Source organism: Acinonyx jubatus, chromosome C1 (genome assembly GCF_027475565.1).
Source record: "Acinonyx jubatus isolate Ajub_Pintada_27869175 chromosome C1, VMU_Ajub_asm_v1.0, whole genome shotgun sequence".
Classification (NCBI taxonomy): domain Eukaryota; kingdom Metazoa; phylum Chordata; class Mammalia; order Carnivora; family Felidae; genus Acinonyx; species Acinonyx jubatus.
In genome coordinates, this window is record NC_069381.1 from 34216989 (window position 1) to 34231781 (window position 14793).

Below are 14793 nucleotides of genomic sequence, written 5' to 3' on the forward strand. Positions count from 1 at the left end.
ACCATGAAATCATGACCTGGGCTGAAGTTGGACACTTGACCTACTGAGCCACCCAGGTGCCCCTGGAAACGTATTCTTTAAAAATTGTTAGCTGTTTTAAAATGAAAGGCGAATCAGGAAAATAAATGTTATATCATGGGTACAATTTAGCTGTTTTGGTTCAAGAGTCCCAGGCTCCACGACTCAGACAGCCAGGCGCCATTATAGCAAAACTTCTTTGAAAAAGTTGTTGACAATGTTTCAGTGTCCCACAGCATCAATTCCTATTCTTTTTTCATGCGCTCCCATCAGGCTTCTCTCTCCTCTGTAGCTGGTTTTGTCAGTCACTGATGACCTCTAACTTGTCAGATACAATAGGTAGTTAGCTGGTTCTTAGCAACATTCAATTCACCTGAATAGTCCCTCTTTTTTAAAATGCTTATTTGATTTAGAGAGTGGGGGATGGGCGGGAGAGGGAGAGAGAGAGATTCCCAAGCAGGCTCTACCCTGTCAGCTCAGATGTTGACTCGGGTTCAATCTAAGGAACCATGAGGTCGTGACCTGGCCTGAGGCAAAATCAAGAGTCAGTGGCTTAACCCACTGAGCCACCCAGGTGCCCTGAAAGGTCCCTCTTTTGAATGCATACTTCTCTTGGCTTCTTGAAATATAATCTCCTGACTTTCTCCCTACTTCTGTTACTTCTCAGTCTCCTTGCATGAGCTTTCTGTTCTGCTGAATCCTACAGGAGGTCCTCAGGTTTTGTCCCCAGTCCTTCTCGCTAACCAGCTCCCTAATTGGTATCACTCACTCTAATGGCCTCATAACCACCACCTCTGTGCTGATAGCACCCACATTTACATTTACAGCCCTAACCTCTCCATGAGCATTTTTAATAGACGCTTCAAAACCAATGTCTAAAATGGAATTCTTGTTTTGGCTGTCTCCAAATCTGCTCCTCTTCTCCTTTTTCCATATTACCAAATGGTACAGTCATCACTTGGTTGCTCAAGCCAATAATCTAGGGGTTATCTTTGATTTCTCTTTTCCTCCCAGCCCTTCACCATTCCAAACCATTACCAAGTCCTGTCCCTTTTAATTGTAGAATATTCTCTAATCACCATCACCCCCCTCCCCAACAAACACTAACGGCTTTTTCTTGGAGAGCTCCTTTAGCTTTCTAACTGGTGTCCCTGCTTTGATCTCATTTCCTATAATCCATAAGCCTCAAAGAAACAGAGGATTATTTGTAAAACTTAGATCCTGTCAATTTCCTGTTTAAATTCCTTCAGTAGCTTCCCATCACACTTTGAATAAAGTTCAAACTGCTGTCCATGGTCTCTAAGACCATCCCCATCATGTCATCCCACTCTCTCCTTTGCTCACGTGGTGGAGATTGCCTGGCCCCTTTGCATTTCCTCTAGCATGCCAAGCTCTTTCTTGCCTCAGATCCTTCCAATTTTCCTATGGGGAGGTTCCTTTCAGGCACTTAGTTCTCAGCTCACATTTTCCTATTTTGTTTTCTCTGTGGCACTCAACACCAAGGAAAATTCTATTAACTATTGGCTTTACTATATTCGTTTGTCTGCCCTTTTTGGATGAAAATTCCTTCAGAGCAAAGACCCTTGGTTCTGTCTTGTTTGCCATTGCATCCCCAGTCCCCCCAAACAGTGCCTACACACAGGAGGTACTCTGTGAGTCCGCTGGAATGAAGACACCGTGCCACGGAGCTCCCGGTATTCGTTTTGTACACGCAACAGACAGGGATACCTGGTCTACAGCAGAGAAGGTCCAGGCCTCCAGGAGCTTGTATCAAGAACCCTGACCTGGTGGGGAGTGGGGTGGAGGCTCTCCTGTCTCCTACACCCCTATCTGCCTCTGCCTCTGCCTCTGCCTCCAGCATCCTTCCTTGGTTTTTCCACTCTTGAGACCCCACAGGCCTGGAGTCTGAAACCTCGGTGTCCTTATCCCTACTTGGGCTAAACAGAGATGTTCAGACTGAAGGGTGGATGGGGGAAGTAGGGTGAGGCAGACATAAGATATAAGATATAGTGAAGGTCTGAGGTCCCCGGGCAGGACCCAGGTGCCTGCTGGGGCGGGGTGGGGCAGCGGCTGAAGGGTGGGTCGGTGGGTGAGCCCCGTGGCCCCGCCCCCCCGGCACCATGGTAGGTAGAAGCTGAGCGCGGTGATTGTGATTGTGGCGTGGTGGTGTGAGGACACCCGACCTGCGACCCTGAGGCGTCGCGTGTCAGCTGTCCTCTGGTGCGGGTCTGGACCCGCACACAGTCCTGATGTGCAGCCGATCCCAGGCTGAAATGGAGCAGGAGGCCGAGAGGCTGAGCCAGTGGCAGGAGGCTCAGCACCAGCTCGTGCAGGTGAGTCCAGAAGTCAGCACCAGGGCCGGCGTGGGGGTTGGGGGGGGGGGGGGTGGGATGGATGCAGGCTGGCGGTGGAGGGAAGTACATATCTGGGGCATTAGAAGTATGAGGGATGGAGTTGGGAAGGGGGTGGGGATGGGAGATCGAGGACACAAATCATGTGTCATTTATGCAATTAATATCCATCGAGCATTAGCACCTCTGCTGGGAGCTGGGGGGTTAAAAAAAAGGTCCAGGTAACTCGTGTCGAGGGACTTGAGTATCCAGGAAAGAAGACAAAGTTAGGAAGTCAGCGGGGAGCAGGCAGGGAGGAAAAAATTACTAAGTGGCAATACTTTGCCAAGGCCCTGGGAATACAATGGTGAGCTCACTATAAGATATTATACCATTTTATTAATAAATCGCTGAATGATTGCAAGTGTACAAATTACTATGAAGAAGAACAGGTGCCACAGGAGCAAATAGCAGAGGTGTTTGAGTTGATTTAGGAGGTTGAGAAGACAGCTGAGGATTTGGTTTGGGACTGAGAAACTGGTTAGGTCAAGGGTTTGCAGGGCCTGAGACCAGAGACAGTATGCCTCTATGTTGGAGGAAATGAAAGATGGACAGAGACCAAGGCCAAGAGAGTGATGAGAGCATGGCCCAAGGGGAGGGAGGCAGGGATTCCCCGACCTTACTGAGATCATGGAGAGGGCTTCAGCCAGTAGGAAGCCACTGAGGATTTTAAATGTGATCAGTTATGATTAGATTTGCATTTTGTATAGAGTGCCCTGGTGGAGATGGGGGAATTCAAGGCAATAGTTAGAAAGGTATTGGGATAATCCAAGTGAGAACTAAAATGGCAGTCTAACTAGGGAGGTGAGAGTGGAGACAGACAAAACCAAATAGATCCTGGACATATTTTGGAGGTAGACACTGCAGGAATTGGTAATTACTTAGACCTAGGTGGTGAAGGAGCCATCCAGCACACCTTACCAGGTTTCTGGCTTGCATGGTGGGCAACAATAGGGACATTTTCTGAGAGAGCAAAGGATGGGAGGGAACCAGCTCATTTTGTTGTTGTTGTTTTTAAACCCCTTTGGTTGGGTGAGTGGAATGAATGGGAGTTTTAGATACAGTCTGTTGAAGTGCCTTTGGGCTATCCAAATGGACTGAGCATTGGGCAGCTGGAAGATTCAGGAGAAGTCTGCCCTGGAGCTACTGGTTTAAGAATAAGTGGAATATAAACCAAGATGGATCATTAGCCTGAGAAAGATTGACTAGAAATTTGTAGGTGAGGGAAACCAGTAGAAGAGATGGAGGAGGAGGGAGGGCCAGGGAGGAGGGAAGGAGAAAAATCCAGCAAGTGTGACAATGTGTTCTTGAGTCCAAGGAAGGAAAACATTTCAAGAGAGTATGGCCAGTAGTCTCAGGAGCTCCTGAGAGGCCAAACAAGAAGGGATCTGACAAGTGTTTGGACTTAGTAGAGACAATGAAGGTCATCAATGACCTTTATGAAAGCTGTTTCTGTGGTGAGATGGGGGCCATATGGAATTTGGGAATAATAAAGCAAGGTAGTGATAAAGGCGTATTTTTTAGACATCTCCAAAGAAGTTTGACTGTGAAGGATCAGGAAAATGAAAGAGGGCTATCACTGAGAGGGAGGAAAAAGGGGCTGGGCACCCCAGAAATACTCATCCAATAGACAGTGAGTGATCTGGGGCCTATTATGTGCCTACTTTATGCTAGTTGCATATAGTGGTAAATAAAACAAGATAGGATCTCCTCAGCCCTTCTAGAAGTAAAAAAAAAATTATTTTCAGGGCACCTGTGTGGCTCAGTCAGTTGAGCGTCTGAATCTTTTTTTTTTTTTTTTAATTTTTTAATGTTTTTATTTTGGAGACAGAGACAGAGACAGAGCATGAACAGGGGAGGGTCAGAGAGAGGGAGACAGAATCCAAAGCAGGCTCCAGGCTCTGAGCTGTCAGCACAGAGCCGGACGCGGGGCTCAAACTCATGGACTGAGAGATCATGACCTGAGCCGAAGTCGGAAGCTTAACCAACTAAGCCACCCAGGCGCACTGAGTGTCTGACTCTTGATCTCCACTCAGGTCATGATCTCACAGTTTGTGTGTTTGAGCCCCTTATTAGGCTCTGATCTGACAGCATGCAGCCTGCTTGTATTTCTCTCTCTCCCTCTCTTTGCCCTTCTTCTTCTGTCATGTGCACTCTCTCTATTTCTCAAAAATAAATATTTTAAAAGAATAAAAAAATGTTTTCTTCCATAGTCAAAACATTTTCAAAACTACCAAAATTTATAATTTCTTAATATCATCTTGAATGTAATTCTTGTTCAAATTCCCCTAGTTCTCCCTAAAATGTCCTTAATGCTAATATGTCCAAACCAGGATCCAATTTAAGACCACACACTGCATCTAGTTATTACATCTCTTGAGTTTCTTTGAAATTAGAATAGTTTTCTTTTTTCCTGACTGGCTTTCCACTTTTCACAATCCTAATTTTGTTTTATAGACAAAATCCTTCTTCTGGATTTATCAGATTGTTTTCTCATGGTATAATTTAGTTTGATATCCTATCTCTTGTATCACCTCTAAATTGGGGATAGACCTTAAAGTTTAATTGCATTCCTGATTTTTGGTGAAAATGTCTCAAAGATACAATGGGCTCCATCCTCATCAGGAGACATATCTGGCTTCCCCACATCGGGGGGATGCTAGAATTAAGGTAGTGAAAAGCCTGGTTGATCTCATCTCTCTTTTCAAACTTAACATTTAGCCTTGTGGTCAGAAAGTAATCCATGTTATATGTTTCCTCGGATACATCCAAATGTCCAGTTCCCCACCAATCATCCACCTAATGGTGTCAACCAAATATTAATTTTTCCTTAAAAGTTTCATTAAGGGTTGTAAAATAATTTCCATTCCCACCATTCCTTCTACATTCATTAGTGTGCGTTCTTCTGTAAAATAGGATTTTTCTTAAACCCCTGGGCTCTTTTTTTTGGTGATTTTGAAGACGTTTCCTCCCGGAAAGATAATAAATGATTAATTCTTTCACTTCAATTCACGATGTTCAAAGCTTCTGTTAAAACCAACAGTCATCATTCTTCTTGATTCTCAAACTGTCACAAATTTGGCCAGTGGGAACCCCTTCTGTGTCCTTTTTTAGACATTTAAAAAAAGGGTGGTAAAATCTACATCCATGTTTAAGTGTATAGTTAGTGGCATTAATCATATTCATGTTACTGTGCACCCATCACCACTATTAATCTCCACAGCTTTTTTCAGCTTCCCAAACGGAAGCTCTTTAACCAATAAAAAGTAGCTTCCTAATTCCATCCCCCATCCCCACTCCAAATCCCTACCAGGCAACCACCATTCTACTTTGTCTCTTGGAGAGCTCTGAATCCTAACCACTAGACCACCAGGTTCTGTTTCTTTGATTTTTGACTTCCTTAAATACCTCATATAAATGGAATCATACATTCTTTGTCCTTTTGTGACTAGCTTATTTTACTTAGCTTAATGTCTCACAGGCTCATTTGTGTTGATTTCCTTCTTTTTTCTTTTTTGTAAATGTTTGTTTATTTTGAGAAAGAGTGTGTGCACACAGGCCCTCGTGAGCTGGGGAGGGGCAGAGAGGGAGAGAGAATCCCAAGCAGGCTTCTCGCTGTCAGCGCAGGGCCCTATTGCTGGCTCCATCCCACAACCATGAGATGATATTGACCTGAGCTGATAACCCACGGAGCAACCCAGGCACCCCTCCTTTTTTTAAGGCTGAATAATATTCCAATGTATGTGTATGCCACATTTTGTTGATCCATTCATCTGTAAATGGATGCTTGGGTTGCTTCCACGTTTTGGCTACTGTGAATGATGGTGCTCTGGACATGGGTGTACAAATATTTATTTCGGTCCTTGCTTTCAGTTCTTGTAGGTATATACCAGAAGTGGAGTTGTTGCATCACATGGTAATTTTATGTTTAATTTGTTGAGGGAATGTCATACTGGTTTCCACAGTGGCTGCACCATTTTACATTCCTACCATCAGTGTGTGAGGATTCCAATTTCTCCATATCTTGCCAACACTTTGGGTGTGGTTTTATGTTTTTGTTTTGATAGAAATAATTTTAAATGGGTGTGAAGTGATATCACATTGTGGATTTGATTTGCATTTCCCTAATGATTAGTTATGTTGAGCATCTTTCATTTGTTTATTACCCATTTGTTTATCTTTGGAGAAAAGTCTAGTTAAGTCCTTTGCCCATTTTTGAATTGGGTTGTTTCCATGTTAAGTTTTAGGAGCTCTCCATCTTTTCTGGATAAAGTCTCTATTAGATATGTGATTTGTGGGGTGCCTCGGTGGCTCAGGTGGTTAAGCGTCCAACTTTGGCTCAGGTCATGATCTCGAGGTCCATGAGTTCAAGCCCCGCCATTGGGCTCTGTGCTGACAGCTCAAAGCCTGGAGCCTGCTTCAGCTTCTGTGTCTCCCTCTCTCTCAGCCCCTCCCCTGCTCTCACTCTGTCTCTTTCTCAAAAATAAATAAATGTTAGAAAATTTATTTAAAAAAAGATATGTGATTTAAAAATGTTTTATCCCATTCTGTGGGTTGCCTTTATACTCTGTTGGTGGTGTCTTTTGATGCACAAAAGGTTTTAATTTGATGAAGCCCAACTTGATCTCTCTTTTTCTTTTGTTGCCAGTGCCTTTAGTGTTATATCTGAAGAATCATTGCCAGATCCATTGTTATGAAGCTTTTCTCCTATGTTTTCTTCTAAGAGTTTTAGTTTAGCTCCAACCTTTAGTCTTTCACCCATTTTGAATTGTTGATTGTGGTATTAAGTAAGGGCCCTTCATTCTTTTGCATGTGGATATCCAGTTATACCAGCACCCTTTATTGAAAAGGCTGCCCTTTCCCCCATTGAATGGTCTTGGCACCCTTACTGAAAATCATTTGACCATATGGGTAAGGGTTTTCTCTGGGCTCTATTCCTTTCTGTTGGTGAATAAGTCTATGCTTAATGCCAATATCACATTTGTTCTTGTTTTTGTTTTTTACTTTTTTTAAGTTTATTTAAGTTTATTATGAGAGAGAGAGAGCACGTGTGTGTGTGTGAGTGTGTGTGTGTACATGTGTGTACGTAAGCAGGGAAGGAGCAGAGAGAGAGGGAGACAGAATCCCAAACAGTCTCCACACTGTCAGCCTGGAGCCCAGACTCTGGGTTTAATCTCACAACCGTGAGATCACGACTTGAGACAAAATCAAGATTTGGACACTTAACCTACTGAGCCACCCAGGTGCACCAATGCCAAGGATACACTGTTTTGATGCCTTGTAGCTTTGCAGTAAATTTTGAATCAGGAAGTGTAAATTCTCCAATTTTGTTCTTTTTCAAAGATTGCTTTTGGCTTTTTGGGGTCCCTTGAAGTTCCATATGAATTTTAGTGGGTAGATTTTTCTATTCTTGCAAAAAATGGGATTTTGTAAGGATTATATGGAATCTGTAGATTGCTTTGGGTAGCATTGACTTCATAACTAAAGGTCCTCCAATCCACGAACATTAAGGTGTTTCTCCATTATGTTTTTAATTTATTTCAACAATGTTTTTTGTAGTTTTCAGTGATTAAGTTAATCTTCTTAGCTATTTCTAAGTATTTCTTTTTGATGCTATTGTAAATTGAATTGTTTTTCTAATTTTTTTTTACAGATAGTTCATTGTCAGTGTATAGAAACAACTGATTTTTGTGTGTTGAATTTGAATCCTGCTACTTTTGCTGAATTTGTTTATTAGTTCTAACAGGTGTGCGTGTAATCTTTAGAATTTTCTACATGTAAGACTGTATCATCTGGGAGCAGATAGTTTTACTTTTCCAATATGGATGCCTTTACTTCTTAAAAAAAAATTTTTTTTAACGTTTATTTGTTTTTGAGACAGAGAGAGACAGAGCATGAACAGGGGAGGGTCAGAGAGAGAGGGAGACACAGAATCTGAAACAGGCTTCAGGCTCTGAGCTGTCAGCACAGAGCCCGACGCTCACGGACCGCGAGATCATGACCTGAGCCCAAGTCGGATGCTTAACCGACTGAGCCACCCAGTCACCCCTGGATGACTTTACTTCCTATGTAATTGTTCTGGTTAGAACTTCCAATACAATGTTAAATAAAAGTGGTAAAAACAGCCATCCTTGTTGTCTTGATCTTAAAGGAAGAGCCTTCAATCCTTCATCATGAGTATGATTCTAGCTGTGGGCTTTTCATAACTGCCTATATCAAGTTGAAAGTTTCTTTCTATTTGTTTTTTGAGGTTTTTTTTTTTATCATGAAAGTTATTGGATTGTTTCAAGTGCTTTTTCTGCTTTTTCCCCCTCTATTTTACTTTGATTTTCAGATGTTGAATCAGCCTTGCATTCTTGGGACAAATCCTATTTGGTCATGTGGTATACTTTGCTTAATATGCTGGTGGATTTGGTTTGCTAATTTTTTGAGGATTTTTTTTTGGAGAGGGTATCCATCTTCATAAAAGATGTTGCTCTATTGTTTGCTTTACTTGTGTGATCTGTTTATCTGGCTTTGGTATCAAGGCATGCTAGAACGAGTTAGCAAGTATTCTCTCCTCTTCAATTTTTTGGAAGAATTTGAGAAGCATTTATATTATTTAAATGTTTAGAATTCACCACGAAGCCATCAAGTTCAGGGTTTTTCTTTGTCCTGGAGGCTTTTGATTGCTGACTCGGTCTCTTTTACTAGTCACAGTTCTGTACAGATTTTCTTTCTCTTCATGATTCAGTGTTGGTAGGTTTTGTCTTTTTGGGAATTTATCTACTTCATTTAGGCTATCCAAACTGTTGGCATAAAATTGTTCATAGTGCTCTTATAATCTTTTTCATTTCTGTAAAATTGATAGTAATGTCCTCACATATTTTTCTTGGTCAATCTAGCTAAAGGTTTTGCAATTTTGTTACTCTCTCCAAAGAACTAACTTTTGGTTTCTTTGATATTTTTCTAATATTTTCTTCCTTATGCCAGCTTTAGGGTTAGTTTGTTCTTTTTCTAGTTCCTTAACATGTAAAGTTAGGTTGTTCATTTGAGTTTTTTTTTTTTAATTATAAGCATTTATAATGCTTATTTTTATTTTTTAAATATTTTTAATTTTTGTTTAATATTTATTTATTTTTGAGAGAGAGAGCATGTGAACAGAGGAGGGGCAGAGAGAGGGAAACAGAGGATCCAAGAAGGTTCTTTGCTGTCAGCACAGAGCCCAATGCGGGGCTCTAATTCACGAACTGTGAGGTCATGACCTGAGCCAAAGTCAGACGCTTAACTGACTAAGCCACCCATGTATCCCGAAATTCCCTTTTTAAGAGGGACATTGTATAGAATATTTCCTATTTAAATTCAGCATTATTTTTACTTCTCTGATTTTTATAATAGAATTTTTCATTTTCTGAAAATCCTGATTGCTCACAATATTGTTTTAAAGCGATTTTATCATGGAAAGTAACACTCAAACAGAAAAGTGCATTTAAGTAAGTGTACAGCTTAATGAATTATTACAAAGTGAAGACCTCTGAAACATTGCCATCACCATAGCAGCTCCTCCAATGCCCCTTTATCATTGTCCCCTCCCTCCCCTCTAATATAACTTGTAGCCCATTATCTGTACATAACTTCTTTGAATTCCTCTATTTCTGCTCTGTGATGTTTCTGTAATTGGTGTAAAAGCTGAAATTGCTTTCTTAAATTTGCTTTCTTTGTGTGTGTGTGTGTGTGTGTGTGTGTTTGAATGTTGCTCATTTTTCCTTGCTCTGTGGCAATATTTTTTCTGGTGAATTTTTTTTTCTTTTTGAGAAATTACAATCATTAATTTCTGTTTTGGTGTTTAAGTGTCTTTTATGGATACTGTATTTTTTACTTATGCGTTGGTTTTCATATTTGAATGGATTGGTCTTTTCTGGACTGTTCCAGTGGATGAATAGATGGGAGATGGTGGGGTTGCTTTTCCAGTTTCTCAGCTCAAGAACTATCTCTAATGCTACAGTAATGGGCAGCTTTAAAAAAATATGATTCTTGGATCCTGTCCTGTTTCTACCACCATTATCTTCCTTTCTTTCCTTCACACCAGTTAGTCACCAAGGAATACTGCCTCGGACTTCCAAGCCAGTCCCCCACCATTGTTAAAAGTCTGCCTCTTTTCCTTCCTTCCTCCAATGCTTGATCTCAGACTTGTCCACAGCAGTTCCAACTCAGGTGAGACCCTCTTCTGTAGGTAAATATTTGCAGGTGGTTTCTAAGTTGTGCTACAGCCATGACCCATCTGAAACTTTGTGGGTTTCTTTAAAAAAAAATTTTTTTAATGTTTATTTATTCTTGAAAGAGAGACGGTGCGAGTAGGAGAGAGGCAGAGAGAGAGGGAGACACAGAATCTGAAACAGGCTCCAGGCTCTGAGCTGTCAGCACAGAGCATGACACAGGGCTGGAACCCATGAACTGTGAGATCATGACCTGAGCGGAAGTCGGACGCTCAACCGCTTAACGGACTGAGCCACCCAGGCGCTCCTGTGGCTTTCTTATTATGCTGATTTTGGATGTTCTTTCACCCTCACACTTAAATATAATCTTTGAGGGTTTTCTCAGTTTTGCTGAAGGTATAGGTTGTGGAATATTTTATTTGCTTTCTTTGTTGCTTTTCATGAGATAAACAAAAACATGCCAAGAGAAAAAAAAAATGGCATGAAGCACATCTAGGCTTCCACTGTGCTCCCATCAGCCGGACCTGCATCTCAGAAAGCCCAAACTGGAGAATGGCTTGGAGGCAGGATAATCCAGGCAAGAGATATTGGAGGCCTGGATGAGGGTGGGAAGGAGGGAAGTGGAACCGGAATTTGAACTAGAGTGAATTTCACCTGACTCTCTCTCTCTTCAAGGATACTGAGAAGTCCATGTCCATCTTGGACACGTCTCCATCTCCTAGAAGCAGTGGAGTGGACGCCTCTTGGAATGACGGCCCATCAGGCACTCAACACTTCCCTCAGTGCACACAGCTGGAGAGGATCCCCTTGGCCTTGACTGAGGCACCCAGGCAGAATGCAAGTGACATGGGACAACAGTTCAGTATGTTGTTGCCAGAGTATGGCGTGAGCTACTGCTCCCAAGTGATTCATACTCCTTCCCAGATGATTTACTGTGAGGGGATGTCTCCCTCCCAGCCAGGAATGATGATTTCCAAGAGGTCCCAGATGATGGCCTTAGGAGAACCCAGTATTCCAGGGATGGCCATGAACTTTTGTAAGAATCTAAGGATGCCCTCCAGTGGTCTGCCAGTCTCAGCTCCCAATAGAATCTCAATGATGTCCCACATCAATGCACCCACAATTTCTTATTCTGGCCCACCAATGGTACCTTCTAATAGAGACTCTATAACACCTAAAATGGTATTGGCCCCAACCATGTCTTCTACTGAGGCTCAGGCAATGCTCCCTTCTTTGGCTCAGATGTCACCCCCTAGAGATCCCCATGATTTTAGGATGCGCCCAGCTGGGTCCCCATCATTGCAGGCTTTAAAATCCCAGTACTCTCTCATGAGCCAGCCAGCCTCCCCAGAAGACTCCTTCCTACCCAAGCAGCCCATACAAGCTCCACAGCGAGCGGAGCGGAACTCCAGGGCCCAGGAAAGGGCTCCCAGGAGATCCCCAGTTTCAAGGCCTTACTCCTGCCAATATGAGAACTGTGGAAAAGCTTATACTAAGCGCTCCCACCTCGTGAGTCACCAACGCAAACACACAGGTGAATGAAGTGTAAGATAGGAGGGGTAGGGTTGGGTGGGGTGGAGGAGTCTCTGGGCTTTAGATTTGTGCTGGACCACTGGTTTGTAATGCCTTGAGGTTAGCTTGTCATCCTTCAAGTTTGGAGTCAAGCTATATTGGCCCCACCAATTTGCTTTCCCATGGTCCAGTGTGACTGTGTCAAGATCATGGGGACTACTGATGGTGTTGCCTCCTCATTACTTTCCTATGGTTTTCTTTTGGTTTCTCAGCCTTGACTGCTCTTCTTCATAGAGTGAGACTCCTTCCTATGCACCTGCTGGCCTATCGTTAAACTTAATTTCTTCTGTCCCTTGTCACCCCCTCCCCCCAGGTGAGAGGCCTTATAAATGCATGTGGGAAGGCTGTACATGGTCTTTCTTCCGTTCCGATGAGCTTGGACGACATATGAGGATACACACCAGATATCGACCATATAAATGTGATCAGTGCAGCCGACAGTTCATGAGATCTGACCATCTCAGGCAACACCAAAGGACTCATCTGCAGGTGCCAGGATCCCCAGACCCACAGACGAACAATGGGAAAATGGCTGGTCCTCCTGCTCCTGTTCTTTAGGTCAATCTCTCTCTTTATTTTAGCTTCTCCCAGATCCTGCCTGCCTCTGACCAGCTAGTCTCTGGAAGGTGTAGGCTTAGATGAAGACAGAGAAAGATTATGAAGTGGTGTTAAAGCCTATATGAATTCTGGACCCAATCAGAGACTTCTCAAAAACCGTCTTGCATGCCCTCACCTCTCTGGGGCCACCTACTTTTCCCAAGTTTAGCCTCATGGGAAGATGGAAGAAAGTAGAAATTGGAAGCTTTATAAGAAAGCTCTTTATCTTATATCACTCCCCAGCTTAAAACCCTTTAGTGACTCTCTTTTGCCTGCTATGTAAAATCCAACTTCCTTATCTTGGTCTTCTATAGTTTCCAGAGCCAGACTATGCTCAAATCCTGAATTTACCATCTACTAGCCATGTGACCTTGGGAAAGGTCCTTGATCACTTTACCATGTTTCCTCTTCTGGTAAATGAGAAAAACAGTATTGGACTGCTTGGGACACTTATGTACAGAATCACATTCTCTCTGGTATTCATCAGCCATAAGCCCAGAGATTGTCTTGTCCTACAGCTTCCAGACTTGCATGGAATGTCCCACTGCAGGACATGGGATCTGGCATCTCAAATTGCCATTAACAACCCAGAAGTGTGCGGGAGTTAATGCTCTTGGAATAACATTTGACTAATGGAAGATGGGAGAGAGTCAGGCAGATAAATTCCTTCTTCCCTCCCTTTCCTCAATTGCCACAAGGCACTCTTTCCCCAAAATGTACAGCCAATGGGAAGACCTCCCATGTAGCCGATGGACACACCTATGGTGTTTCCTCAAGGCTTGTCATGAAGCAGGACCCAACTGCTATCAATTTGCATTACCACTAGTTCTCCCTGCCTTGCTTCCCTTTACTTAGTGCCTGGGGCTTGCAGTTCTCAAATAAAACATCAGCACTTAGTTCTTGTTTTAGGCTCTGTTTTCTGGGTGACTTGGGGGTGGAGGACATTAGACTGGGGCAGAGAAGGAAGAGCCCTATTGTAATTTCCCCTCCTCCCTTCACTGAGCCCAGGTACGTGGACTACCAAATACCAGGTATTAAAGGCCCTGTCCTACCTCGTTCTTCCCCTAGGGCTGAGAGCATAATGACTCTCCTGGATACTCAGATAGTTTTGAACCTCTGTTTCTGGACTTCTCAGCTAGCCATTACACTGACCAGCAAGCTAATAAAAAGGAACTTGCCCAAACTCTCAGGTGGCAGAACTGGGATCCCAACCAGAATCTCTCTACTCTAGAGATGATACCTTCTGCTGATATTGCCAAGCACTTCCAGGAGATGGCCACAGAAAGATGAATCAGGTCCAGTTCCTGTGGCCAAGGGGCCATCTTGCTCTAGGGCAGAGAAGTCCACCTAAGTGAGGTGGCCATGGAGAGGGGGAGCATCTAAAGGGGAGGATCAGAAAGGCTATCTGGGGGAGGTGACCCTTGAGCTCAGGGAGTATATGTAACATCTAGTAATTCCTATTGTTGTAATAAATTAAGCAGGTGAATGAAGAGGAAAGAATTCCAGACAGAATGCTGGACCAACACAACTGCTCAGAGGAGAGTCAACCTGCAAGCTTCCATTCATTTGACCAATGTTCTTTGAGCCCACTACAAAGAGCATCACAGCTGTGGGGACTCATGGTGAGGGGCACAGAGTCAATGGAAGGGTGTGTCAGGGAAGAAAGACTTCTCAAAGAGGTGCCTGAGTCAGACCCGAAGAGCTTGTGGAGGTTAACTAACCTCCCATTTCCTGGATGTCTACCCTTGGCCATGCCCTGTGTTGGACACTAAGGACTCAGAGCATGACAGTGCCTTGCAGTGGAGCATAAAAACCACAGATAAACATTCTGAAATCACTTAATGTTGCCATGGAGAGGAGCCAAACCTCTGTGGGCTCAAATTTATCTCGGCATTGTGGAAGTCCCACAGATTTGGTGACACCTGTCACCCCCATCCCCACCCTGACCCCTTCCTGCATGGCCACCTTGGTCTGTTCCCCTAATGGCCCCAGCGTACCTGGTCTAGGCATCCAGGTGCCCT

General features: G+C 43.3%; 1 protein-coding gene and 1 long non-coding RNA gene across 4 annotated transcripts in view; one reads left to right on the forward strand and one right to left on the reverse strand.

Moving 5' to 3' along the window:
- LOC128313582 (uncharacterized) overlaps window positions 1–2104 on the reverse strand; it is a 42640-nt gene extending 40536 nt beyond the window's left edge. Inside the window, exon 1 of the long non-coding RNA XR_008294486.1 lies at window positions 1747–2104. This is a non-coding gene — a long non-coding RNA (uncharacterized LOC128313582). The remainder of the gene's footprint in view (window positions 1–1746) is intronic.
- Window positions 2079–14583, forward strand: KLF17 (KLF transcription factor 17). 3 transcript variants are annotated; one of them, XM_053212989.1, is made up of 5 exons: window positions 2087–2351; window positions 8062–8154; window positions 10477–10601; window positions 11279–12137; window positions 12489–13659. In XM_053212989.1, the coding sequence occupies exons 4-5, from the start codon at window positions 11294–11296 to the stop codon at window positions 12731–12733; spliced, it is 1089 nt and encodes a 362-aa protein (XP_053068964.1). In that variant the 5' UTR covers window positions 2087–2351; window positions 8062–8154; window positions 10477–10601; window positions 11279–11293; the 3' UTR covers window positions 12734–13659. The 3 variants fall into 3 exon arrangements, with proteins under 3 accessions (XP_053068947.1, XP_053068964.1, XP_026915194.2); XM_053212972.1 differs by lacking the exons at window positions 8062–8154; window positions 10477–10601 and adding an exon at window positions 14254–14583 and having other exon boundaries at window positions 2079–2351; window positions 12489–12733; XM_027059393.2 differs by lacking the exon at window positions 8062–8154.
- Window positions 14584–14793: the final 210 nt, after the last annotated feature.